The 25,985-nt window shown below is 42.1% G+C and overlaps 1 protein-coding gene across 1 annotated transcript in view; it reads right to left on the bottom strand.

Annotated features, from left to right (window-relative positions):
• Positions 1-14,753, bottom strand: part of Dnaaf11 (dynein axonemal assembly factor 11) — an 86,184-nt gene extending 71,431 nt beyond the window's left edge. Inside the window, exons 1-3 of the mRNA XM_046449262.2 lie at positions 14,616-14,753; positions 7,144-7,311; positions 3,587-3,664 (exon numbers count right to left, since the gene is read on the bottom strand). Coding sequence (XP_046305218.1) covers positions 3,587-3,664; positions 7,144-7,311; positions 14,616-14,625 — 256 coding nt within the window. The 5' untranslated portion in view covers positions 14,626-14,753. The remainder of the gene's footprint in view (positions 1-3,586; positions 3,665-7,143; positions 7,312-14,615) is intronic.
• Between the last annotated feature and the right edge of the window lie 11,232 nt (positions 14,754-25,985).

Genomic DNA, 25,985 nt, shown 5'->3' with positions numbered 1-25,985 from the left:
AAATAATTTGGGAAGTTCATAAATATAGGGATATTAAACAATACTTCTAAATAAGCAATAGATGAGAGAAGTCACAAATGAAGTCCAAAAATACTTTGAGATTAATTAAAAACACAACATACCAAAATTTAATGTAAATAAGGAAAGTAGTACTCAAAAGGAAATCACAGTTGTAAATTACCACATAGAAAAAAGAAGTATTGAATCAATAACCTAACCTTCCATCTTAAGTAATAAATAAAGAGAAAAATAAAAGTGAAAAGTGGAAAAGAAACAATAAAAATTATGGAAACAAACAAAATAGAGAATATAAAACAATAGAGAAAATCAGCAAAGTCAAAAGATTATTCTTTGAAAATATCAACTAAATTGACAGACTTCTAGCTTTACTATCCAAGGACAAAAGAGAGAAGACTCAAACTTGAAAATCAGGAGTGAAAAGGGGACACTACTATTGATCTTACAGAAATAAAAAGGAATAGAATAGATAGAAAAATGTATGCTGATAAATGAGATAACCTAGGTGAAATGGATGAATACTAGAAAGAAATAAACTATCATAGCAGACGCAAGAAGAAACAGAACACACCTGAACAGGTCTATAACAAGTGAAGACTTTAAATCAGCCATCAAAATCTTCCTACACAGGGCTTAACAGAGAACTTGCCTAGTGTGCCCAAGGCCAAGGGTTTCATTCCCAGCCCTGCAAAAGGGGAAAGAAAGGAAGGAAGGAGGGAGGGAGGGAAGGAGGGAGGGGAGGGGAGGGAGAAAGAGGGAGAAAAAGAAAGAAAATTCTAAAAAATGAAAAAATCTTTCTACCTAGGACCAAGAAGGCTTCCCAGGGTATTCCACCAAATTAACACCAATTTTTCACAAACTCTGCCAATAAAATAAAAATAGAAGAAACATTTCAAGTTCCTTCTATATCAGGTTCATATGATCCTGACAGGAGAACCCAAGGCATCTCAAGAAAGGAAAAGCCTGGGCCTCATTAAGGTGATGGGGCCTTAAATGGGGCCATCAAGAGAATAAAAAGGAACCCATCAGATGGTGGGCGACAGCTGCAGGTCCCCTATCTGATCAGGGTCTACAATACAGACGAGGTAAAGAAGGTCGACAATTCAACAGCAAAAGACAACCCAATTTACAAATGGGCCAGAATTTTGAATAACTATTTCTCCAAAAATATATGAATGGCCAATAAGCACATAAAATGCTCAATATAATTAGTCATTAGGGAAATGAAAATCAGAACCTGTTATAGTTCAGATCGGAGGTGTCCCCCAAAGGCTCAGGGATGAGAAAATGCAAGGAGGTTCAGATGGTGAAATGATGGGGTTATGAGAGCCTTAGCGTAATTAGAACATTAGTCCACTGATGAAGATCAACTAGGGACACTGTAGGCAGGCAGGGGCAGGGTGTGACTGGAGGAGAGGGTCCTGGGGGAATAAATGCCTTTGTCTGTGGTGCAGGGAGCTGTCCCTCCCTGCTTCCTGGCGTGAGGTCCTGAGCCCTTTCTTCAGCCACACTCTTCTTCCACTGCACGTTCTGCCTCACCTTAGGCTCAGAGCAATGAAGCCAACTGAGGACTCAGACCTCTGAAACTGTAAGCCCCAAAATAAACTTCTCTAATTGTTCTTTTCAGGTCTTTTGTTCAGCAGCAGAGAAAAAGCTGACTAAAACAGACCCATAATGAGAGAGCACTCCACAGCCATTAGGAGGGCCATTATAAAAACAAAAATAAAAACAGAAAATAACAAGTGCTGGCCAGGATATGGATAAATTAGAGCCCTCGTAAATTGCTAGTGTGAATATCAAATAGGGCAACCACTTTGGGAAACAATTTGGTCATTCTTCAAAAAGTTAAACATAGAATTAGCAATGTGACCCAAAAATTCCATTCCTACGTAACAAATCAACCAAAACCCAATGAATCAAATATCAAATTAATCAAAAAACACATGTTTACATAGACACTTGTGCATGCATGTTCATAGAGCTTTTTCATAACAGCCCAAATTAGAAGCAACCCAAATCATCATCAACTAATGAAAGGGGAAAACAAAATGTGGTGTATCCATAGTATGGAATATTATTTAGCCATAAACAGAAATGCAGCACTGGAACATGCCAGGTAATGGAGGAACCCTGAAAACACTAGCTAAATGAAAGAAGCTGGACATGAAAGACCACATTATTTTGTGATTTCATTTATATTAAATGTTCAGAATAGGGAAAAGCTATGGAGAGAGAGTAGATCTGAAGTTGCCAGGGCCTGGGGCAGAGAGAAATGGGAAGAGAATGCTCGTGAACATGGCCTCTCTTTGAGTGATAAGAATGTTCTGAGGTGGACAGTGACGATGAGGGCACACCCCATGAATGCACCACAAACCACTGCACTGTGTGTTTAAAGTGGTGAGTGTATGCCACGTGGATCATCTCAATTTAAAAAACAGTCCCTATATTTCAGTTATGAGATAGTGTAAGGGGAAAATACATTTTGATTCATTTTGAAATGATGAATTAGAGATGGAGTATAGATTAACTGTAAAAAATAAAATCATTAAAATTAGAACTTAATATGAAATACTATACTCAGACACCACAAGTGAAAAGATAACTCTGTATATTAAAATGTAAGAATTCTACAGATCCTCATCATAACTTTAATAAATGAAAACCAGTAGTTCAGGAGAAAATATTTGTAACATACATGACAATGGATTAACATCTGGTATGCACATTAGAGAAAAGGACAAAGTCAGAGAAAAGGTGGCAGGAGCTATGAAACATCATCTAATACACACTCGAAGAAATATGGACACTCAGCGAACATCTGGAAGTTTCTAGGTAAGCTCAATAATAGTAAGTGAGCCACAAAATAAAACCATCATTTGACAACATCATATTCTTGTCCTAAAAATATATCATTTGCAGAAAGCATCGGAGAAGTTGGGTAGAAGCAGTGCTTGCACAGATGACCAGGGACAAGTGTAAATTGGTACACTCTTGCTGGAGAAAAATTTGGCAGTATATTCTAAAATATGTATATTGTAACCCAGGAATTCCATTTCTAAATAAAATCCTTGAAAAACCCCGTGCCCATGCATAGGGAGTGAAAAGCGGAAGGATGCCCACTGCAGCCAGGCTTCTTACAGAGAAATGCCAGGAGCCCCCCAGCGTCCACTGCAGACAGATGGTTAGATATGTCCATCTGCAGCCAGCCCACTTTCCCGAATGCCTGGCGAGCAAGGGAATGTCCTGGGAGAAACCAATTCCCAAACAGTACTGTAGTAGGACCCTGGTGAGGGAAAGCAAAATGAAGCCAACCACCCGCTACTCACCAGAGCACCCGCCCTCCCTGGGGAGGCTCTAGGTTAGGAAGGGGCGTGCACTCCCAGGTTTGAAATTTATATAACACTTTACTGTTTGAAGTTTTACAAGAATTAACAAAGATTTATATAAGATATACAGCTAAAAGTATACTTATAGTTTATGTAATACTCTTTAATACTAGTTTAAAATGTAACACTTTAATACTAATTTAAAATTTTGATTTAACTCATAAATAAAAGAAAATTCTTACCTTCCAAATTTTCAATTTTTTCAATGTTGTTTAAAGCTAAATTCAAATATTCAAGCTTCTTGAGTTTGCTAACATTTTCTGAAATATACAAAAATGTAATCAACCTTCAAAATAAAAGACATTTTTACACATTTATTATGAAAATGATAAGATCGGTGGATTATTATTATGGTTATTAAAATCATGCTGTAAAATACTAGATATCCTCACTGTTAAGCCACAGCTGAATTGGGTTTCTTTTACGTAAAGCCAAAACCATCCTGATACAAGACTATCTTTTTTAATAAATCTGAATGCCCATATAGACAAAACAACAAGTAGAAACAAGCCCAGGAACCACGGTAGAATGGGACTTTTAAAAACAGCTAATAAGACAGCAGGTATTGCCAAGTGCCTGTTATGTGTCACTCAATGTTATAAGCACTCTGCATATATTATCTAATCCCCATAATAACCCCGTGAGGTGAAATCTACTGCTGTCTCCCTTTTACAAATGAGAATACCGAGGTACAGAGAATTAATCCATTTGTCGAAGGTTACATGGTACAGCCAGGAAATTTGACTCCGAAGCTTGGCACTAAATCATTACACTGTGCCTTGAAAGAACAGTTCTTTCTAAGATGACATGAATGATGAAATTCCTGCTAAGGAATGTGAGTTTGGGACACCCTCACTTAAATAATGTCTTTTCTGCCCATTTCTCAGGGTTACTATGAAAACCCAACATGATGATTTATAATCATCACCCTTGTCATCATTAATAGCTCATCTAAAATTTATAAAACCTCATATATTTGTTCTCATGGACCTGAGAGTAACACTTCAGAAATTGGGGTCTCAGTCTACTCATGTTTTAAAATGAGGATTTGTGGATAAACTAAGTTTCTCTCTGCAATTATTCAAGTAATACTAATGTTTACAAAAAGCTCCCTAGCAACGGATGAGCATTCCACAGTCAACAGATTTGGAGGTGTCTACGTGCCAAGAATTATGATAGACAGAATGTCTAGCCTGCATCCTGAACAAAAATACCCAGTGTCATCCTTGTTAAAATAGCCACCCACACGAAAACACCTGTCCCAAGAAGAATTCCCTTCCCCTCCTTGGTCTTTGTCATATGTATAGCCTCCAACTCCTGCAAAGTCACCTGATAGGAATAACCATAGATTTGTTTAGGAAGAATTTCTTCAAATAACTCATCAAGAACCAAGGGAACAGGTTGGTCAGGAGAAAAGAAAAACAAAACAAAACAAAACAAAAAAGCCTCCATTAGGAAAAATGACAAGGCCCTCTGTGGAAGCGGGAAGAGGGAGTTTCAGCCCTAATATGTGAAAGCAGTTATCACCCACTGCACAAGCAGAGCCATCCACTTGGAGGGGGACACGTTCCTTCCCAGGTGGAAGAAGCTCTGCAGACCCCCGCTTTATGAGGCTTGTTGTGAAGTTGGGCACTAGAGCCGCCCCCACAGGTTCTGCACTTTAAAGGGACCCCAGATGGTCCTCAGCTCACACTTGGATCAGTGCTGCGTAGAGCTTCCTCCACAGCCCATCTGCATCTCCCAGCAGGAACAGAGCTCTAGGAAAGAAACTGTTTCACAAACTTCTACCTCAAAAGGCACAAGATTTGAATCCCAGAGAAGTAGTTTCACTTGCTAAATAAGTGCCTAAATGCCTATGGGTGGAGCAGCACTGAAAATCCCCATTATTAGGATTTAAAAGAGTGTTTAATTTAAGAATACTTTGGAAGCAAAAATTTAAGCTTTCTCACAGCTCTGAAAAGGCATGAAATACTATGCTACTAATTAGTAATTGTGATGGACCCAGCTGTGGAGATTAAAATTCGGGAACTCTTTTAGATGTGTACAATTAGGACCGCTCTTCAACAGCCCGTGCAGAAAAGCTGGTGGTGTTCTGTAAGAGTCTTTTTAATTGAACAATATGCCAGAGTTTCTAATTTCTGGTAAAGTAAAAGATGCCGAAAATAATTATCTGAAGAAATATAGTTTTAGTAAATCTTCCAAAAATGAAGCAAATCTAGGCTTTTTACAATCCCAGAGCCAGTTTTCAATGATCCATAGGGTTTCTCGACCTCAGCAGTGCTAACATCTTGGACTGGAAATTCTCATGGGGAGCCGCCCTGGGCATGGTGTGATGGATAGCAGTATCCCTGGTCTCTCCCCCTAGATGTCAGTAACACCCTCTACATCACACACACACACACACACACACACACACACACACACCTCTGAAAACCAAAATGTCTCCAGACTTTGCCGCATGCCCCCTGTTGAGAAGCACTGCATGTCACACTGAGAGTTGAACTTGAAGGCTGACCTCTGGGCTCCAGTGCAGAGCAGGGGTGAGTACTCGCTGCCTCAACTGGTTCCAGCCCTTTTCCTCCAACTGCTTTACCTTCTCCTCTGCTCCACCTTCACTGGGCTGGCTGGGGTAAATGACAACAGCACAGCAGCTGTCATCTAAGAAGAGCACGTAGCTCATGGTGAGCCTGGCACCAACTTGTGTATTTGGGTATTATTAGCCCAGTTTTATGGACGACAAAACTGTAACACTACCTGACTTGTCTAATTTCACACAGCTGATAAGTGGCAGAGGCAGGGTTCACAGTCAGGTACGCTTGACGCCAGAGCCTGGGCTTGCTTTTACCACCAACAGTGCTGCCAACACTCGACCTGTTTCCAAGTGGCAAGACCTCCATTAGCGTGACCCCAGAGGCTTCTCTTCTCTGTGCTCCTTAATTCTTATGGGGGTAGAGTGGGAGTGCTGGGAGTGGGGGAAGTTCCAATTTATCTGATGGGTAAACTGGAAGAAGAAACTGGTCGTGTTCAGTCCCACACTCTTTCCTGGCTTCTGGGATTTTTGTCAGCAGAAAGCACATGGTCCCAACACCCTCTTGCCATAAATCACAGGCATTCGTGGATAAGGGAAATCTGTGGTTGTCCAATCTTGCATGTGGCAAGGTGGATAAGTTTATTTGGGGGGCTGTATTAGCAACCCTACGTGGCTGCAAGTCTAATCCACATTCTTCCAAAAGCTTCATTAGTTGTAATACTAGTGTTTGATTTTCATATCCCTAACCCTGCATTTACCTCTCATTTTCATTCTAAACTAGAACCCCATCAATGTCTGATACTGAGCGCAGCCTTGCACACATAGGATGCAGCAGAATTAACCATCACAGTCTGTGGTAACCTAAGTAGGATGTATTGAGTCCCACACAATCCTTTTGGTTTCCCAGAGTGACATAAAATGTCTGAGTTATATCTTCCTCCCTTGTAAACTTTTTAAAGAATCGGGTTGACTAATGTGTTCCTCACATTTAACTCATCTCCCAACATGTTGTTGTCTTTCAGGCAACAAGAGCAATTACACATGGCAAGGTTCAGGGACACATTCCAACACTTCTCCCAAGAGATGGCTAGCCTAATCCCCTAATGCTCTTTTTCATTTACTGTCTCCCTCTAAGAATAACACTGCATTTTCCAGAATTCTCCCATTCAAAATGCTAAAACATCATTAGAACAACGTATTGAAACTTACCGATTTTTCCAATGAGGTTATTTTGAAGATAGAGAATTTTTAAATCCCGGCACCATTTGTCAATATGCTCTAGCTTTTCTATTTCTTGCTGATGCAAGGAGAGTTCCTCCAGAGAAAAAATTACACACTCGTTGTGTTCCGCATTCCGCCTGATGAGATCTTCCGTGACTGAAAGAAAATTTGTTGCATGCTACGTTTCCAACCCTATTGTCCGTCATCGGGTTATTATATTCTTAATGCATTATTTTTCTTTGCAGTTAAATGTCTATTTGCCAGGCCCAAGTGATTTTCAAAAGAAATGAGATCAGAAAATTGATGTCCCCTCCTAGTTTCCATGATGCCATCATGTGAGTCAGAGGGAAGAAAGAGATGTGATGGTGTCTTATATCACATTTGCATTGGCCTATGTGGGGTCTATGTATCTTTTACTGTGTGAATACATACAGAGTTGGCAACTTATAACTATTAGGGTGCTGCTATGGACTCTCATGGTGGCACCATGTCAAACCAGATGAGACCCCTTAACTGACCTGAGACAGAAAAAGTTCCACCCAGAGGCAGGCTGGCTAACTGAGGAGGAAATAGGAGAATATCTCCCATCATTCAATAAGGAGGGGCCATTCACTCATTTATTTAACCAACATTTATTAATTTAAGTTCAGCTTAAGGGAAAGGAAAAGAATAATTAAGTCTTAGATTGCAATCTTATAAAGTAAGCAATACTTAGTTTGCTTTCAGGAGGAATAAAATGCTGCTCAGAGGAGGAGCAAAGTTGCTTCCGCTTCCTAATAAGAATGAGGTATAGCCTGGGGCTTCTTAGACTAGAAGATCAAGAATAGGCACCAAGTGGCTGGGGACCATACCATGCTCCCCTGCTGGAGCCAGGAATGAAATCATGGATCATCTTTATAAAATGCACCAAAGTCAAAGAGGCAATGACAATGGAGAAATACTGCTATCCTAGTGCTGTTAAAGATGTTACTCCTGGATGCAGTGGTGCACATCTGTAACCCCAGCAACTCGGGTGAGACAGGAAGATCACAAATTTGAGGCCAGCCTCAAAACTTAGCAACTTAGCAAAACCCTGTCTCAAAATAAAAAATGAGAAAGGCTGGGGATGTGACTCATAGTAAAGCATCCCTGGGTTCAATCGCCAGTGCCGGGGGGAAAAAAGATGTTATCAATATAGTTGAAGCCTCACTTTTTAAGCAGAATACTGCTTGCCCATTCTAGGGGACAATAAAGACTTCTTCATTGTCAGTTGCAGGGTGCCAGGCACTACTCTAAATGCTTTGCATCTATTAAAGTGTGAATATATAGAATTATTATTTACATTTGTCAGTTGAGGAATCAAAGGACAGAGTTTGAGTAACTTGCTTGAGCCTTGGCAGTCAGTGCCAACTGGGTTTTAAATGTGGAGTCCAGAGCCAGGCCTGGTGTTCCCAAGTTCTCTGCTGTGCCACTTCAACATGAGCAAATAAGAGGCATTTGAGATTCCTCAGCTTCCCGAATATACAGATTCATCTAACTGAGGCATATTCTCCACAGCGCCTTTGGCTGCCCCACCTCTATACCATATCCTTAAAAGTGGAGTTTGTCCTTCTTTTTAAATATAAAAACATGTATGAATCAACCATTTGTGTGCAGTTAAGTGTACTTAGGTACTTCTGTGGTAGGAGAGAGGGTGCTGCAATGACAGTTATTTAGGAAAAAAGACAAAGGGACTGTAGAGGTACCGAGATTAAAATACCATAAGTAAGGAATGTTCCAGCTGCTCTAAGCTTTGGCTCCACTGATAAGCAGAGACGGCTGCAAACCTGGCCTGGGAAGGGACTCTGGCTGCAAAGGAGGCTGAAGGGTAGCAGCCACCAGCCCTGGCTTGCTGGGACCCCTGTAAGGTATACTGTGCAGTCCCGGAAATGCCACCACTAGTTCATGGGGCAAGTTACACATAGTATTCTATTCAAGGAAGAAAAAAAAAAAAAGCAAAAACACAAAAAACAAAACTTCCTGAAACTAAATCTGAAAGGTATCAAAACTACCCCCTCCACACCAAGTTAGTTCTAACAGTTTTAATCAACTGATAATGAGTAAATGAGCAAAGCCAATTTGAGAATATGATAAAGTCACTATGGATTTAAAATGAATTCTCTATCTGTAATTTATCTACAAAAATAATTCTCTCCTCAAGGATGTAATGTGGGTTAAGGGTTTGAAATGGCACAACCAATATTATCTGAACAATCTTAATGAAATGTTGTAGATATTCATTTATCAGATCTCCAGTGCCTAATGGTGTGTAGCTACAGAACCCACCATCATACATGAGCATGGGCTCTGGATCCAGCCAGGGGTGGGAAGAGAAGTGAGGAGTAGACCAGAGATCTAGCTCTCCCCAGGCCAACTCCAAGGAGTCTGAGAAGCTTAAATTAAATGTAGTCTTCAGGGTTATTATCAAGGCATACTTCCCAAGAGAGAAAGAAGTTCTTTATTTAGCAGTTTTATATATAACTTGGCACAGGGCCTTTACATATATTCTTGCCCATATCCTGGTTGAGGCCTAAGTTTGGTGTCCCTATTGAAATTGTAACCTTCCTCACTTGAACTCCAAAGGAGCTGCCATCCGTGATTGGATCCAATGTGTTTGGGGCAATTCTGGTAGCATCTCAAGCATCACCTGGTCTCTGGCCTTGAATGGTCATATGAGCACCCACACACCCTTCTTGGCTCTTGGGGGCCACTAAAGGTATCAACCACAGGCTTCCCTAGCTCTACAGTCTTAAGACTTTTCCAATCTGTTTAACCATGAAGATTTACAGGCCTGACAAAGTCCTACTGGTACCAAATATCATTCCACATTTTCTTACTAAATCCTCAAAATTTAAGAAACTCTTTTCATCTACTATTATATGTATAAAACTGATCATTTGCATGCAATTATCAAATCATCCCTTTCAGAGGCATGCAGATATCAGAAAAGAGTTGTGTTGATCTCTGTCTCCTAATCATGAGATTTAAGATGTTAAAAAATCGCTATTAGATTAAAAGGGTGGGGTAAGGATATCCCAGAGCATGGATAACTAGTTCCTATGCACACAAAGGAGAGGAGGGCAGGTTGCCCAGCAGCAGCAAGTAAACACAATTAGGATAGACTTAAAAATGGAGAAGCATAGAGGAAGGGAGAGCCACAATGGTAGGAAACCTCCCGATGGCCCTTTTCTGAACTTTTTGAAAATAAGCAAAGTGCTGTGTGGCATATGGTTTTACAGCACTCAGGAAACTGCTGTTACACAACACCACTTCACCTGCAATGGCAAACATCAGTGCAAAAACCAGAGTCCCCAAGAAGAAAATTGCAAAAATATCTACATGGTGTGTGGAGATTATAGCGTTTCACACTTTTAAATGGGAAAGCATTTTGCAGTTTTACATACTAATCTAAACCAAACATTCTTTAACTCCAAGGAACACTGTCACCTTTAGAAATTCCTACTCTGCATAATGCAGCACTACACTTAGGTGAGATCACTCTAAGAATTTAAACATTCTTAGGAAGCATTAGTATGCCATCATAAGACTGTTTAAAGAGAGATGGTATTACAATACCTGTTTGATGGTAAAGAATGTACAAAGGGACTATATGAAACATTCCTTCACTTTCTTATTTTAGAAAAATTCAAATAACAAAATACAAGAGTCAGATTGACTCGGAGAAGTATCATGTTTTATAAATATCCATATTTTTCATTGGATTAGAATAAAATCAACCAATATGAGTCTAGCATATTGTGCAGTATTGTCAAACATCATGAAAGACCTAGCAGATATACATGTGAAATAGATATTAAATAGAAATAAAGGAGTTACAAATAGGAAGTTTACCTTTTGTAGTATCTAAACTTTTTTAACCATTTCAAATGGAAACTTTAAAAAAAACAGAATTACATATTTGCCCTATCTTTTCTTACTAGCTCAGGGTCATCATGAGCATCAGGAGCAATACTACTGATCCAGTGATACCTTTGGGAGCTATGCTGTACAGAGTGCTATTAAAGAGCACAACATGAGATGGGGGAGGACAGAAGCATCCAGGAAGAGTGCTAGACAGAAGGGAGGGTGGGCAGTGCTATTGAGTCCGAGGAAGGATGTCAGAAGAAGGTTGTAGAGGGTGAAACCTGAACTAAATCAGGAAATGAGAGTAGATGTTTACTAGAAAAAGAAACGAGGAGGGCACCCCAGGCTATCTTGGATGATACAACCTGCTGCCCAGTCTCCCCTTCAAAACTGAGTCATTCCCCTCGATGCTGGGAGTGTCCACCTTCTTCCGGAGTCACCCCAGCTAAAGAAGCACACGTCCACCAAGGTCACATCTTTTCCAGGAGAGCCCTATTCAGAGAGGGTTGTGTGGCTGTAAAAGACCAGCCCTTCCTCAGAACTTGGACAAGTCAGTAGGCCCATCCTGAGTTTAGAGCTCCTGGGGTTGGTTAGCTGAGGCCTTCCTTAAGGTCCAAATTCCCCAAGAGCACAGACCTCCTGCATGCTAATCTCCATCTGAAAGTCTGCTTCCTGGAAGAATTGACCCCAGAAGAGATCCATGAAAGCAGATGGTCGCTAAGATGGGGACTTGTAGTTAGATCCCTTGCTACAGGAATGTCAATATGGACACCGATGGTCAGTGGAACATAGTGCCTAGCCTGAGGTAGCTAGTAATCATCAAGGCTGAGTGGTGTTGAAAAGAGATGAGAGAGCAGCTGGAGGGAATGCACTAGTGTGATACAGCAGACATTAGAGAAATATGGGGAAAACAATAGGCAAAGGGACAGTGGTATTGGGCAGATTGACGCTACAAACAATTGGTAATGAAAGACTGAGATGCTAATTGGTTATTAAAAGCTAAATGTAAAAACCAGAGGACTGCAGTGGTAGCATATGATAAGGTTTTCATTTTGGAACCAGAGGGCAGAAAAAGCGTAGGAGCAAGGACAGACCAACTGTAAGAGTAGCAGAGAATTTAGGCACCAGATATAATGGAGTCATAGGATAGGATTTATCCTCACAGCCTGAAATAACTTAAAATCCAGACAAAATGTATGAAAGTAATTTTTTAAAAACACCAGTCTTCAGGAAATCAAAAGGAAAATTAGCATTTTGAACAGAATGAAAAAGTGGAAAAAATAGCATATCAAAATTTATGGACTACAGCTACAAATTTATAGCACCAAATGCCTGTAGTAAGAAATGAGAACAGTCATGAATAAAAGCTTTCACTTTAAGAAACCAGAAAGAACAAATTAAATCTAGAATGAGCAGAAGAAAGTAAATAAAAGATTATAACAGCAATCAATAAAATGGAAAGCCAAAAATAGGCAAAGCCAATAAATATTAAGATTTAAGAAAATAAAATTAGGTAAACTTCTACCCAATAAAAAAGAAAGGAAGGAAGGAAGGAAGGAAGGAAGGAAGGAAGGAAGGAAGATATGAAATGCCAATATCAGGAGTGAGAAAAGTGATGTCATATCTATTGTATAGATGTTAAGATGACAATAAAGGAATAATATAAATGATTTTATGCAAAAAAATTCAAGAACTTACATTAAATAGGTAAATTCCTCAAAAGATAAAAACTACCAAAGATCACTCGGGAAGACATGGGCGAGCTGCAAACCCTCTGCCTTCCAAAGTAATCAGATATGCAGTTAAAACCTTCCCACAAAGAAGGCACAGCTGTCTGCACTGATACACACTACCAAGAATTCAAGGAAAAACTAATATGCTATACATCCCAACCCTTCTAGAAAAATTGAAGTGTTAGCATGATATGGAGGCCATTTATAGGGAAGCATGGGGGAGATGCAATGTGTGAGAGGGATTGAAGGGGAGCAGCAGGGAGGACCACCCTCTCCACCTCAAATCTGCCCATCTGCCCTGATTCCTCAGGGGGCAGTGTGGGGCAATGCAGGGTCCAGAGGGCATCTTTGGGAGAATGCATGTAAAACATCTTAACCAGGCCTGGCACACAGTGAGTACTCATAGGAAGAGTAGTCATTTGTCCTGCTGCCAGGATTTGGGTTTAGACCCATCTCTCCTACTTGAACTTCTTCATGGCCAAGTCATGTCCCGGAACAAAACCCTTCGGTTTCCCTGTCACTCTTTTGTGAATTTAAAATCTTGCAGATTTCTCTATTCTCAGTATAATCTCCAAAATCTGTGTGACTTGAGTCCCACCAGCCTTTTCCTGGGGACTTCCATTATCTCTGCCCTCCATCTTTTTTGTTTGTTTGTTTTTCCTATCCCTCACCTGGGCTCCCCCAATGACCATCAAGAGGCCCTGTTCTCACTTTCACAAGCCTCCAATGTTTCCTTTTCCTGGGAGAAGCCTCAACCTACCTGAGAGAAGCCTCAACCTACCTGAGAGTAAGGGCCCCTGTGTGCCCTCTGGGGATTCAGGCACCCCTCTCCAAACGGGCTACAACCACAACATCTGTGTTTGCCTTCTGCTAGGAAGGTGACCACCTGTCTTGTTCATCAATGTATCCTCACTGAATGACTCCGAGTGGGGCTGTAAGTCTGATAAGTTAATGATGTAACAAATGAAAGTGAGTGAGATTCAGAGAAAGAGCAAAGGGTAATCCACAAAGAAAAAAAAAAGTTATGTTGATTAGGAAGAAAAATCAAATAAAATAGGTGGGACCAACCAAAGGTGCGGATGGCGCTCTGAGAGTAAATATCTATTGGTGACTGTTTGGAGTGTGGTCCTAACATTTACAGACTCCTCCCTCCACCTTCTCCGATCCTCCCCCACCCACTACCACAACCAGGCTGTCAGCAACTCCAAGGCAGGAACCGCATCATGTAGCACAGTCTCTTGAATAAAGAATATTAATTTTTATAGCACTTTTACAGTGGCAAGTGTGATAAATTAGGTGGAGCTAAACTAAACTGCCATTTGCGGGGGTCCAAAACGTGTTGATCAAAATGGTTCAAGCTCATATAAATAACTGCTCACCCATCACCTTGTGGACTCACAATGTTTTTAAACACTTTACATTTACTATGTCTGTAAAATAACACTTCACGTCGGAGATGAGGAGGCTGTGGCCCAGAGGTGAGGTCCCTGGCTCAAAGTCGCCGAGGCGGGTGGAGACTTTGTCCCCATGCCCTGGCTCCGGGGCCCTCCACTGCGGCATGCTATCCCTGGACGGTGCGCAGATGGCTGCCCGGGACCGGGACCTGCCTGGGACCTCGCGGCTGGGCTGGGCGGCGCGGGCCCCAACCCGGTGCTGACGCTTGAACCCGCGCGCGGCCGCGGCCCTCGGTCCAGGCCAACGCCCTTTTGCCCCCTCCCCGCCTCGCGGGTTTCGAGGACGGGAAACCTGGGCCTCCGGGAACCGGCCGGTGCGGCGGGGACCCGCAAGATCTGCGGACGGTGGGAAGGGCCGGATGGGGGCGGGAACGCGGAGGGAGTCGCTTACTCCGGCCCATGGCGCCTGTCGGCTTCGCTGGTCCGGGAAGCCCGACCCGGACCCCCAAGACTCGCTTCGCGCCTAGTAGCCACAGCTCAGTGCGTCCGGCGGGAACCCGGGAGCCATGGCAACGGGGACTCTACGGCGGCCGCGCGGGGCCAAGGGGAGCCGTGTTTTCTGCCCTTGGCTAGGAAAAGCCTGGAGACCTGGGGAAGATCTCCGGAGGACACAGGGTCTCTCCCAACCAAACTAGTCCTGGCCACGTCCCCACCCCTGGCTTCCGCAGGCTGTTTGCCTCACCCCAATTCACTGTCCAGGCTGCTCAAAGAATCACGGGACGCCCTTACTTCCTAATGGGATCTGCCTCCTAGGCAGGGCTTTCAGCATGCTGCGTGTGTGTGTGTGTGTGTGTGTGTGTGTGTGTGTGAGAGAGAGAGAGAGAGAGAGAGAGAGAGAGAGAGAGAGAGACACTTGCCTCCTAGGCATGGCTTGGCTTTCAGCATGGTGTGTGTGTGTGTGTGTGTGTGTGTGTGTGTGTGTGTCTGAGTGCGTCTGATTTAGCTCCTGTGTCTGTGTGTTTTATATTAAACTTATCCAAAGCCAGGAGATTTGGATTTGGCTGCACTCTCTTTACTAGCTATGCGACCTCAAACTTCCTTAGCCTCAATTTCTATATCTGTAACACCAGTGGGAATCATGGATCTCAAAGGATCATGGTGAATCTTTTATGAGATAATTTCTTTGAATGAAAGATACTTCTTAAAAACAACAGGCTCAGTATAAAGGCTAGTTGTCATTGTTATATTTCACCTCTTTAAAGTCTCTGCCCAACACCAATTTCCTGCTAACAGTTTTTTGTAAAAACACCATCCATTACCCCCTTCAACTTTTTCTATTATCTCATTTGGAGAAAAAAAAAGTGCAATATGTAAAAGGTAAAACCACCTTCCATTCCAGTTACAGTAAACAAACGGAGTGCATGCTTCTTATCTTAATATGACTATTTACATTTTAAAAAGAGATTCATAGACCAATGCTGAGTGCAAATAAATGTATTATTTCAGCAGATACCTGTTAAGAATTTATCATTGGTCCTTTTAAAGGTTTTTTCAAATGGAGACAAAAGTATGAATATGGGCAGAGAAGCAGGAAAGTCAAATGTGATGGAGGAAAGAAGGGACCAGGGACACTGTTCAGTCTGGCAATGAAAGAACTGCATGGAAGAATTTTTGAACAGTAGCATCAGAGAACAGATTATGGGTAATGGAGCCTTAAATGTCAAGCTAAAATAATTGGAGTGGTGGGACATCAAGTGACATGACCCCATAGTGAGAGAAATATTTGGAGTTCCAACAAGACCCCAAAAGTGCTGAAACTATTAACTTAGGTGGCCTCTACTGTTTCTAAACACAAAAGTCTAGTTGCTCTCATTCCCCCATTTATTTTTTAAAGCAGGACAGTAGTGATAAAGATTATGAGCTGTGGCATTGAAAAGGTGATTAAGTCTACATACATGTTTGTTACAGTGTGGCACTGGGCAGATGATTCCACCTTTGAGAGCTGTACTCCTCCTCCATTTCCATATGAAGATGACAGTGTGGATAATCATCTTTGAATGTTCCTCTGAGACGTTGGAGCACTGACATCTGATTACTCATGGAGAAGATGAAATGCCAAGAGTGGCAGGAGATTTTAGCAAATGTTCCTGTGCTTGAACTTGTGCATTTTGACAGCAAGAAGTTTATTGAGGCTTAAAAGGATCTGGCTTCTGGCAGGAAGTTAAAACAAGGAGGTATTTCAGGTAGAAAGATTAGTTTCTAAGTTGACAGTGGCATGTGATCAGGCTCAGTACAAAGGATATCAGTCTCTGAGTCAATCCAGGACTCTATAAAGTTCTGAAGAGCAATTACAGTTCAGGGATCTGCCATGTTGGCTCTGGCGTCTCTCCTCACCCTCAAACTTACTCACTCTTAAACTCCCAGCCTCAGGCTTACCTCTCTAATTGTCAAAGGAACTGCTGTACATTTGTCTCCTCCAAAGTTTATATTGACTCTTAATCCCTAACGCAACAGTATTAAGAGGAGTGGTCTTCAGGAGGTGATTAAGACATGAGGGCATAGTGGGCATCCTGGGAAAAGTCTGACAGAAGGAACTGCCCTTGTTCACCCCTTCTGGCTCTTCCACCATGGAAGGACATAGTTTTCCTCCTGGCTAACGGACAGTGTTCTATGCTGGAAGCAGAGGCTGTATTCTCACCAGACATAGAAACTGCTTCTGCCTTTCCAGCCTCCAGGACCATGAGAAATGAATTTCTGTTTCTTACAAACAACCCAGTGTTGGGTTATAGTAGCAAAACGGGACTAGGGCAGGACCTTGGATTTGTTTCTGTGAACCTTAATTTCTGTAGGACCAAATTATTCTGTTCCTCATTCATAAGTGAACAAACATTAAAGCTGTCCTTCTATGGGTACCAATCCTAAGTTCTTTTTATTCACTGTGTGCTCAACACTACCTACACACTTGGAGATTGTTAACTCTATTAACAAGGCTGCTCAAAGCAGCCTTTGGAAAAGACTTGATATCATCATATATCGCTGATAAGGAAATTGAATTCTAGTGAGATTGTATCACTGAGGTAAGCCAGAGTTTTGTACCCAGCCTAAGTTCTAGACTGCTTCAATTCTAGAGTAAGTGCTACTAGAGGGCAGAGGAGGACCTCTTTTGTTATTTGCTTCCATCTCTAAGTTCTAGCTTTCAGCACAATTTCTGACACTCATTCGATACCCAGCAAATATTTGTTGAATAACCAAATGAGTCTGAGAGCAAACCTTTCCAAAAGTGTGATTGTTCTACATGCAAGGACCACATCTCCTGGCCTCAGCAGGATCACTAAGAAGGGTGTTAGAGTAATGAGCAGATGCAAACCAATAACATAGCAGGGTCACAGGTTTTCTTAAAATTGCTTTTAAGGCTAATAAATAATTGAGTCTCTTGTAGAAAAGTGATAGGTGTATCAATCCTGAGAATAAACATGGGGGGGAAAAGGGGAAATATTAAGAAATCTGTCAAGAAGAGAAGATCAGTGTGGCTAACTCCTGATAGTGTCTACTGAGGTCATTGTAAAATTAGGATTTATGACCATAGGTTTCTTTTTTAAAACAAATATTTTTAGTTTAAATGGACACAACACCTTTATTTTGTTTATTTAATTTTATGTGGTGCTGGGGATCGAACCCAGGACCTCAAACATGCTAGGCAAGTGTTCTACCACTGAGCTACAACCCTAGTCTCCCATAGGTTTCTTAACGTATTCTAGAAGGGAAATTTCATTAATAGTGCAGGCACCCTAAGGTGAAGTTTGTCTCGTCATTGACATCAGCATCCTCATGAACATAGAATTGACTTGAGGATGGAGACTCCCTGAGTGGAGGTCACCACAACTGTTCTGGAAAAGACCTACTAAGGTCAACCCCCCCTCCCCCCAAGTTTAAGGAGGCATTAAATATCTATTTGGTGAAGGCTGTAGCAGGTAGACCCCAGTTCTCCTGGCAAACATCAAACAGCAATACATTTGGAAGCAGAATTGCTTCTGTTCTCATTCTCTGCTTGGAGTCAACCCACTCTTCCTCTTTCGAATGTTCTTTGCTTGAGCCTTGCTTTACTCTCACTTGTAATGAAATTCCTGGCTGGACTTTTTGTGTCTGATTTTACATTTTTTCATTGTGGCACAAGAATTGAAACAAGGTTTGGAGATCCTGGAGAAGCCAGGAACATGTCTTTGCTGTTTGCCTGGGCCATCCTGGACTGGTCATGCTATGTCCTTCTCCACATCAGAGTCACTGCATTCCTTAGACCCATGGGTATGCAGGACGTGTGTGCAATGTGCTGTGATCATTACAGCTCGCTGACAGCAGAGGAAATTGGGAAATAAATCACAACGTGACATCTCCTAGTAAAGACGAGTTTATTTCACTCAACATGAATGATCTAGTTTAAAGAGTCATGATGCCTGTCTGTTTATGCAAATCATCATTCCAAATAGACTCGTGTCTTTGGCTCCTGGAACAAGATGAGCAATACTTCTTGAGCAAACTGCTGCAACATTTTGTGTGTAGAAAGTAGAAGAAATAAATCTTGAAGAGTTTTTATTTTTTAAATTCCAATCACAAGAAAATAGTCTTCCTACCTCATTTGTGCTGGATAAACTCCAGTCACATTGACCTAGAAAGCTCTGTGGTTCTTATTTTCATTGCTATATATAACTGAGTATTTTTATGATGTGTAACCAATACTCTGGTTCCAGTTCCATTATACTCTCCATTAATTTTCCTTCGAAAGTGTTTCTTCATCTCAGCTTAATAATCGCTAAACCAAGCCTCCTAGTCTTCTAGTACCTCTACAACTTTGATTTTGTTCTTCCTTGTCCTTCCCTCCCACTTTTCTCCTCTTTCTCTCCCTCCCTCTCTCCCTTCCTTCCATAGTGCAGTCTCTGGGAGGAGCGATTGACACAATATGCATAACACCCATAGAAAAGCACTTGACAGAATGGGTTAACTGTTGATTAAGAAAAAAAAAAAAAAGTAATCTCCCCCATAGGTGGTTACCCCCAAAAGTGGACACTGTTATTATGCTCACTTTTCAGATTAAGAAATGCAGTCTGTGTTGTCCCAATCCAACGTAAAAGATCTGCGACCATCAATCTGAACTGCACAGCTTGCCTCCAGGGAGATGGAAGGAGGGTTGCAGTATTGAAGTCAGTCTAGGAATCAGTCTGAGGGGTGACTGCTCCCTCATGGTGGGATGAAGCAGGAAAAGAGAAAAGAAGTAGATCAGCACGATTAGATAACTGTCCAGTGTCCCCTTGTCCCATGTTGGGGGCGTCAATTAGTGCAAATGAGTAAGAATTACCCAAACATCAGATGCTTCAATAATCAAATGGAAGAGCAAACATACTCTTTAAAATTAAGTGTAGAATAAATTGTGATTATCTACATTTATTTGCTTAAACTTCTGCCCATCTCCACTAGCTTAATAAGGCAAGAGTTGACATTTTAAGAAGGATTATTATTAATTTGAATATATTCAGAAGATAGTGACCAAGTACAGAGGTCTAAACAAATTACTCAACTTCTTTGAGTCTCAGTTTTCTTGTCTAAAAATAGTAACAGTTACTACATTAGATTTTGACAAGGTTTAAAAGAGATAATAGCACCTAGTGTTTGCCCGTAACTAATGCTCTTGACATCTCTATTTGAGAGGTCAAGTTTGTAACGCCTGGCTGCAAATTATTTTCCGTCCCTCCGGTTGAAGGACCTTGCCAGTTCCTCTCCCTTTGCCTCTGAACATGCTTCCTACCATTGCAACCAATAAAGTGCAAGGAAAGAAACTCTCTGACTGCAAAACTAGCTCATACAGAATTCTTGCAACTTCATCACTGCTGAACACTGGCTCCTGTCACTCTGAGTCATCATGTAAAAGACTGACTATCCTGAGGTCACCATGCTGGAGAAGCCAAGTGAGAAAGTCCTCTCCAGCCAAGCCCCAGACTTCCAACTCTCTCTGCTCAAGAGTCAGACACAGGAGTGTCTAAACCAGCTCATCTGTCAACTGAATATCATGGAATGACAGACCTCTGTCAATGCCACATGGAACAAAAGAATCACCCATCTAATCTCTGCCAGGATTTCTAACTAACAAAATCATGAGACATTTTAAATATTTGTTTTGAATATGTGGCTAGTTTTAATGGAATGAAAAACAGTTGAAATGTTGGAGCTGACTGCATAGAGAAGTGGATAAGCCCCTTTCGCTATTGTGTTTAGTGGGCTGAGCCACCTGTCTGGGTTCTACAAATTGATGCCTCATTTGATGGGAAGCTGGATTTGGTGGTTTGCAAGCCTCCTTTTAGCAGCCTACATTTTCTGTTCAAATTCTAATATATAAGACACATAAGAGAAGATCATCTCAGGTTGAAGCAGGTGTCCAACACTGACGTGTGGAGAACTGAGACAATCTAATCAATGATTTTTCTGTGTGGGCCTGGGAACAGGGATACCATATTTGATGGTGCTTGATGTTGAAGGTGCAACACGTGGATCCAACTCATGGGTAACTGAACAAAAGTCGGGTTTGAAAACCATGAATCAAAGTCATTCCCACACCCTCTGATGCTACTGGAGCCGGTGCTGTATGTGCCCAGATCAATCAGCCTATAAAGAACCCGGTGCAATGCAGTTTCCAGAGCTCTTCTTCAGCCCAACGTTCCATAACCACAGATTCCCTTCCTGCTCAACTAAGCCAATAATTCTCACCTGAAAAGTAGAATAGCATAAAATACTGGCATATGTATTAAACCCCATTAATTAAACTTAAACCCTTCACTGTCAGAGCTGATTTCACATCTGTTTGAATAACACCTCCCTTGCATGTTGCCCCAGGGTGAAAGCTCTGATTCAGTTAATCATTGTCCATAAAGAACACAATCTCACTAGTGGCAGGTCTCAAATGCACTTAGAATAAAGGCAATAGGATAAACCGTTTCATTCATTTCCAATCACGTCAGCTCTCTTGGATGGGCGCCTGGCATGCCCACTTCTTTTCAGGTCTTCTGACCTGCTTCCTGTTTCTCTATTTGCTCCCCTCACCCAATCAGGCTTCCCCACTCCCTCCCAGCTCCATCCTGGCAGTGGGTGCCCCTGAAGGTCAGGGCATGAGTCATTCCTGGCTCCTTCCCAGCACAGTCTTCCGATTCTTCTGAATAGAGGATCTCTGACCCAATGTAGTCTCTTGCTCATATTGATCCTCTCTCATGCAGTGGTACTTTTGAAGCAGATATTTGGCATGTTTTATGCTCAATATCTATCTTCTGGGTCTTATCAAAGGGCATTTCTGGGATCTGGATTCTTGCTGTAAAAGCTAATGTAAAATGTAGAAGCTCCTATTTTTCTACTATCCATGCAAAAACAGCCAGTGTGGGAGACACAGGATCTAAATTTGTCCATGTGGTTCTTCTCTGGAAGGAGCACCTGGGGAAGGTCAATATGGTTCCCACATCCAGTTTCCTGGCTCTCTACAGCACCTCCAATTCCTGCCCATTGCAAATTTTGCTGATTCTATTGAAAAGCACCAAGGCCGATTACAAAATTTTTGACTTCCCTCACTTCTGTTACCAACTGCACACTTACGGGTAGGAGGGTTCAAAATACCACCGTCAGTTTCAAAACTTTGGGAACCCCTGCAGAACTTATGAAAGCTGCTATGCTCACCACTGCAGTCTACTGCTGCAGGGAAAGCTGCAGATGAAGATTCACCAAGAAGAAACACACAGTCCAGAAGCTTCAACTGTTCTTACACCACGGAGTCAGGACACATTTCTCTCCCAGTGTAAATGTGGGATGTACACGTGGAGTACCATACTGCTAACCAGGAGAGCTAATCTGAGCTTTGTTGTCCAGAATTTTTGCTGGAGCTTCCACACATAGGCATGATTGGTTGACTGGTGGGTTGTTCATGTCATTAATCTTAGTCTCCAGATCAACAGATACCATGTGATCTAAAGTCCCCACCTTTACTGCCAGTCACATTGTCAGTATTTTTGGCATAGACATCCCTCACCCTAAACTACATGGGTATAGCCAACCCCTACCCAAAATCACATTGTTAGACTAATCACTATGACCCAACATTCCCACAGAAGCAAAAAAACAGAAATTACTGCTACTTTGGTCAGAGTAGGTGATCAAGAGCCATCTCTGAGGACAAAGGTCAGAACTTCTTTTTGGTTAAAACTAAATTCTTTATTACATACTTACCTAGATTCTGTCATTTATATGAGCTCTTTAATATCCTTCCAATCCTTCTTGATTCTATCACCAGGGTCATTTTCATTGCTAACAATAAAGAACCATCACTGATGCCACCTGGATCCTTACTATGTCAGCGGAGACCCTCCCCATTGGGCAAGGAAAAGCAGGAACACAGGTCGTGAGGGAGGCGGAAAGCTCCTTCCTGCCGCTGTTACCATGCAGAGGCACATGTCCCTACGTAGGACCACGGTCCAAGCTGAGCAACGCACTGTCCCAGGTTTTCCCTTGGTCAGGTTCAATGTTTTTGTCATTTTCTGGCTCTTCCTAAGAGACAAGTGGTGGCAGGTGCTGAAGGCCTGAAAAAGAATTAGGAAAGGAAAAAAAAAACTTTAAAAAAATTTAATTTTCTCTGAGAAATGAGCAAACAACAGCTTTATTCAGTTTCAGTGTTGAACACCTGGGACCAGTGCATAGAAACCCTGGTGTCCACATGTTTATTATTTGAGAAACATTGAGCTCAAGTAACTGCCGATAGGGAGAGGAGTAAATGAGATCCACAAAAATTAAAACCGTATCTCTGAAAACATTAATCCTTCCTAATGTAATCTACAAGGATAAACTTGAAATGAGGCCCCCAGGGAAATCGAAAGTAACTGCCAATTTTGCTAATGATAATAAGTTTATTTTAATTGCTAATATATTCCTAATTACTGTAGTTCTAAAATGTTTACTTCGCTGTCAGTCATCTTCTTTGATTTGTGTTCTTTGTGAAAAGATTTTGACATATCAATCAAACCTTCTCAAGTTTGGTGGCAGCTGCTGAATGGGGTCTCACCTTCCTTGTCACCCAGCTCTGCTGGGCATCATGTGTCCTAAAAGCAGAGAGAGGCTTTGCCCACAGATCTTTGGGAATTAAAAGTTGTCCATTCCAGCTTAGAGAGAAATTGTAGTCTCAAGATTTTGCTTATATGAATGAGGAGAACTGATATCATCTATTACAAAGTCTGTTTTTTTTCTTTTTTTTAAATAAGAATCAGCATTTTAAAAAAATAGACAAATAATATCTGTACATACATTTGAGGTATAGTATAATAGTTTAATACATGTGTAGAGTGTGTAGTGATCAAACTCTGAATATATGCCTGTGTAAATGTGAGTGCGTGCATCTAAGATGCAGTTGGTATAAAGTTGCATGGTGTAGGTGGACATGAGGGTCCCATTAATCCATGAACTTGGTTTTTCTTTCAGCAAAGAGTACTGAGTTTCCTGGAGCTGGGGACAGAATAGGAACCAACACTGAAAAGGTTTAGGCCATCCTAGGACCTCTCTATTCATGAGAGTTACAAATAATAAGCAAATAAATACTACGCAAAAGGTTCAGTCAATGCTGCCAGCTGTGACAGGAGAGGGGAGTGCTGAGTAAATGGTGGGAAGGCTACTTTGGTCAGAGTAGGTGATCAAGAGCCTCTCTGAAGAGGTGACATGTGCAGTGAGACCTGAGGGTGAGAAGGAAACAGGTAAGAGCTGTGGGAAGGTTTTTCCCAGAGAAAGAGAAATGCAAAAGCTCTCAGAGTGGGGACAGTTGGCCTCCTGAAGAAGGAACAGAAAGAGGAAGCCGGCATGGAGAGACCAGGGAGCAAGGAGGGGATGCCAGGGATTGGCAGAGATGAAGATAGTTGTATTTGTAAAGAGGCAGGGTGTTATTCCAATCGAGATCAGAAACTTCACATGGTTTGGAGGTGATTTTTTCCAAATTCAGGTCTTGAAAAGATTTTAGTTGCCGAGTGGAATGTGGATGGTGGTGGGTTGGAGTGAGAGGGGGACAAGGAGCAGGGAGAGCAGCAGAGAAGCTTCTGGAGTGGACAGCAAGGCACCGTGCGGCAGCTGGACAGGGGGAGGACAGTGATGGAGAGAAGCCGGAATGTTTCAGAAGCTTTGGGAGAAGAGTCCTGAATCCTATTGGCCGGGAGTGGGGGGATCTTGTCTGCCTCCTCCTTTCTCCTGGATTTGGTTCACTGAAACGAGAAAGGGGGAGGTGGAAGGCTGCCCAAGGATTGGGCCTGATGGTGTGAAATCAGATTCTGCATGTGTTCCGTTTGTGATGTCTCCTCCTGTCTCCTACTTGCTGTTCGTACATACAACACTGGTCACGTTTGAGCTATTAGTTATCCAACAAAGATAGCTGGGTGCCCTGCAGAAGTTTGCTTTCAGCATAATGGCAGTGTCACTGTCACCCTCTGGGGTGACTCAGCCAGAGAGCTTTTCCTTAATTGATGATTCCTTCCCAAGTAAGGGCTGCCTCCTTTCCCCTCTTAATGGGCAGCTGAACAGTTCTGTCATTGGCAGTGGACTGACACCTTCATTGAGCTCCTAATGCATTCTCCTATTGAATCGTCACCTGCCCAAAGCAGCTTGCATGGTCGTCCCTGTCTACTGATGAGGGAAAGGAAGATTAGGGGATGGGTAATGTGCCAAGTTGGAGATCCTAGGGCCTGAACTCATCTCTGACCCCAAAGCTCAAAGCCTCAATCACTGAATTACACTGCTTTGGGTTTCCCTATTTGCCTGTGTTAACTGTATGCTAGTTTTCTGCAGAATCCATCAAACACTAACAGACATGGTCTTCCAGAAACTGCATGGTCTTCTTCACTTTTCTTCGGACATTTAAGCCAGGTGAAAATCATATAGAAAATTAAATCACTACTTTATTAGAATGCTAAACTACTTCAGATAAACTGAAGTAATGTAAAAATGTAATCTTCTGATATCTACTCCACAGCCACACACATTTCTTTCTTTCTTCCCCCTAATTCATGATTTAGTGCAAAGAACAACCTTTTGCCCCAAATCTGGGTTTGAAATTGTTACAAGCTATGTGGTTTTGGGCAAGTTACTTGACTGGCCAATTCTAAAAGTTTCTACCTGGTAAAATGTAGCTCTGAATACATCCAACTTGGGTATTGGAAGTGCTTAGGACTGTAGTCAGACACAGTGGATTCCAACCAGGTGGGTACTTTCTCTTTCACCTCATACCTATTTCCCAACCTGGTCATCTAGACATCTGGTTCCCTATGGGCAGTGTTTAACCTTCAGGGAAGAAAGCATCTCTTGGCTCTGCCTGCTCAGCATCCATTCTTTCTTCTTCTGGTAACGGCACCCCAAGTTTCACCAAGGAGCTTCCCTCTCCATGTCATGTGGTCTTGGTGTGACTGACCCCTCCTTCAGGCTATAGTCTAGCAGCCTGTCTAAGGTCTGGCCAATAAGAACTCTGCCCTCTGCTGGCCCCAGAATTTGGCTCAGGGTGGAAACAGGACCCGCTAGGCCAGTAGGTGAAGTGGTAACAACCAAAGAGCATCACACGGAGACTCTTTCTAGAACTCTTGGAGACACTTATTTCTGGGAAGGTTGCTGGTGGCTCTCTGGTCATGTCAGTAGAGGAGCCCACCTAAGAGTGAAGCCAGCATATGGAAGAGGAGGACGATGAAGTCAGGAGAGAGCCCTGAGGACATGGAACACACATCTGGACCAAGCTGTACCTAAAGGTGGACCCTGGGCTTTCTGTACACAGAAAATA

Source organism: Marmota monax, unplaced genomic scaffold (assembly GCF_021218885.2).
Source record: "Marmota monax isolate L192 unplaced genomic scaffold, Marmota_monax_Labrador192_F-V1.1 WCK01_AAM20220418_F8-fsc00073, whole genome shotgun sequence".
NCBI lineage: Eukaryota > Metazoa > Chordata > Mammalia > Rodentia > Sciuridae > Marmota > Marmota monax.
Note: the sequence above shows the minus strand (reverse complement) of the source record. Positions and strands in the feature narration are given on the sequence as shown.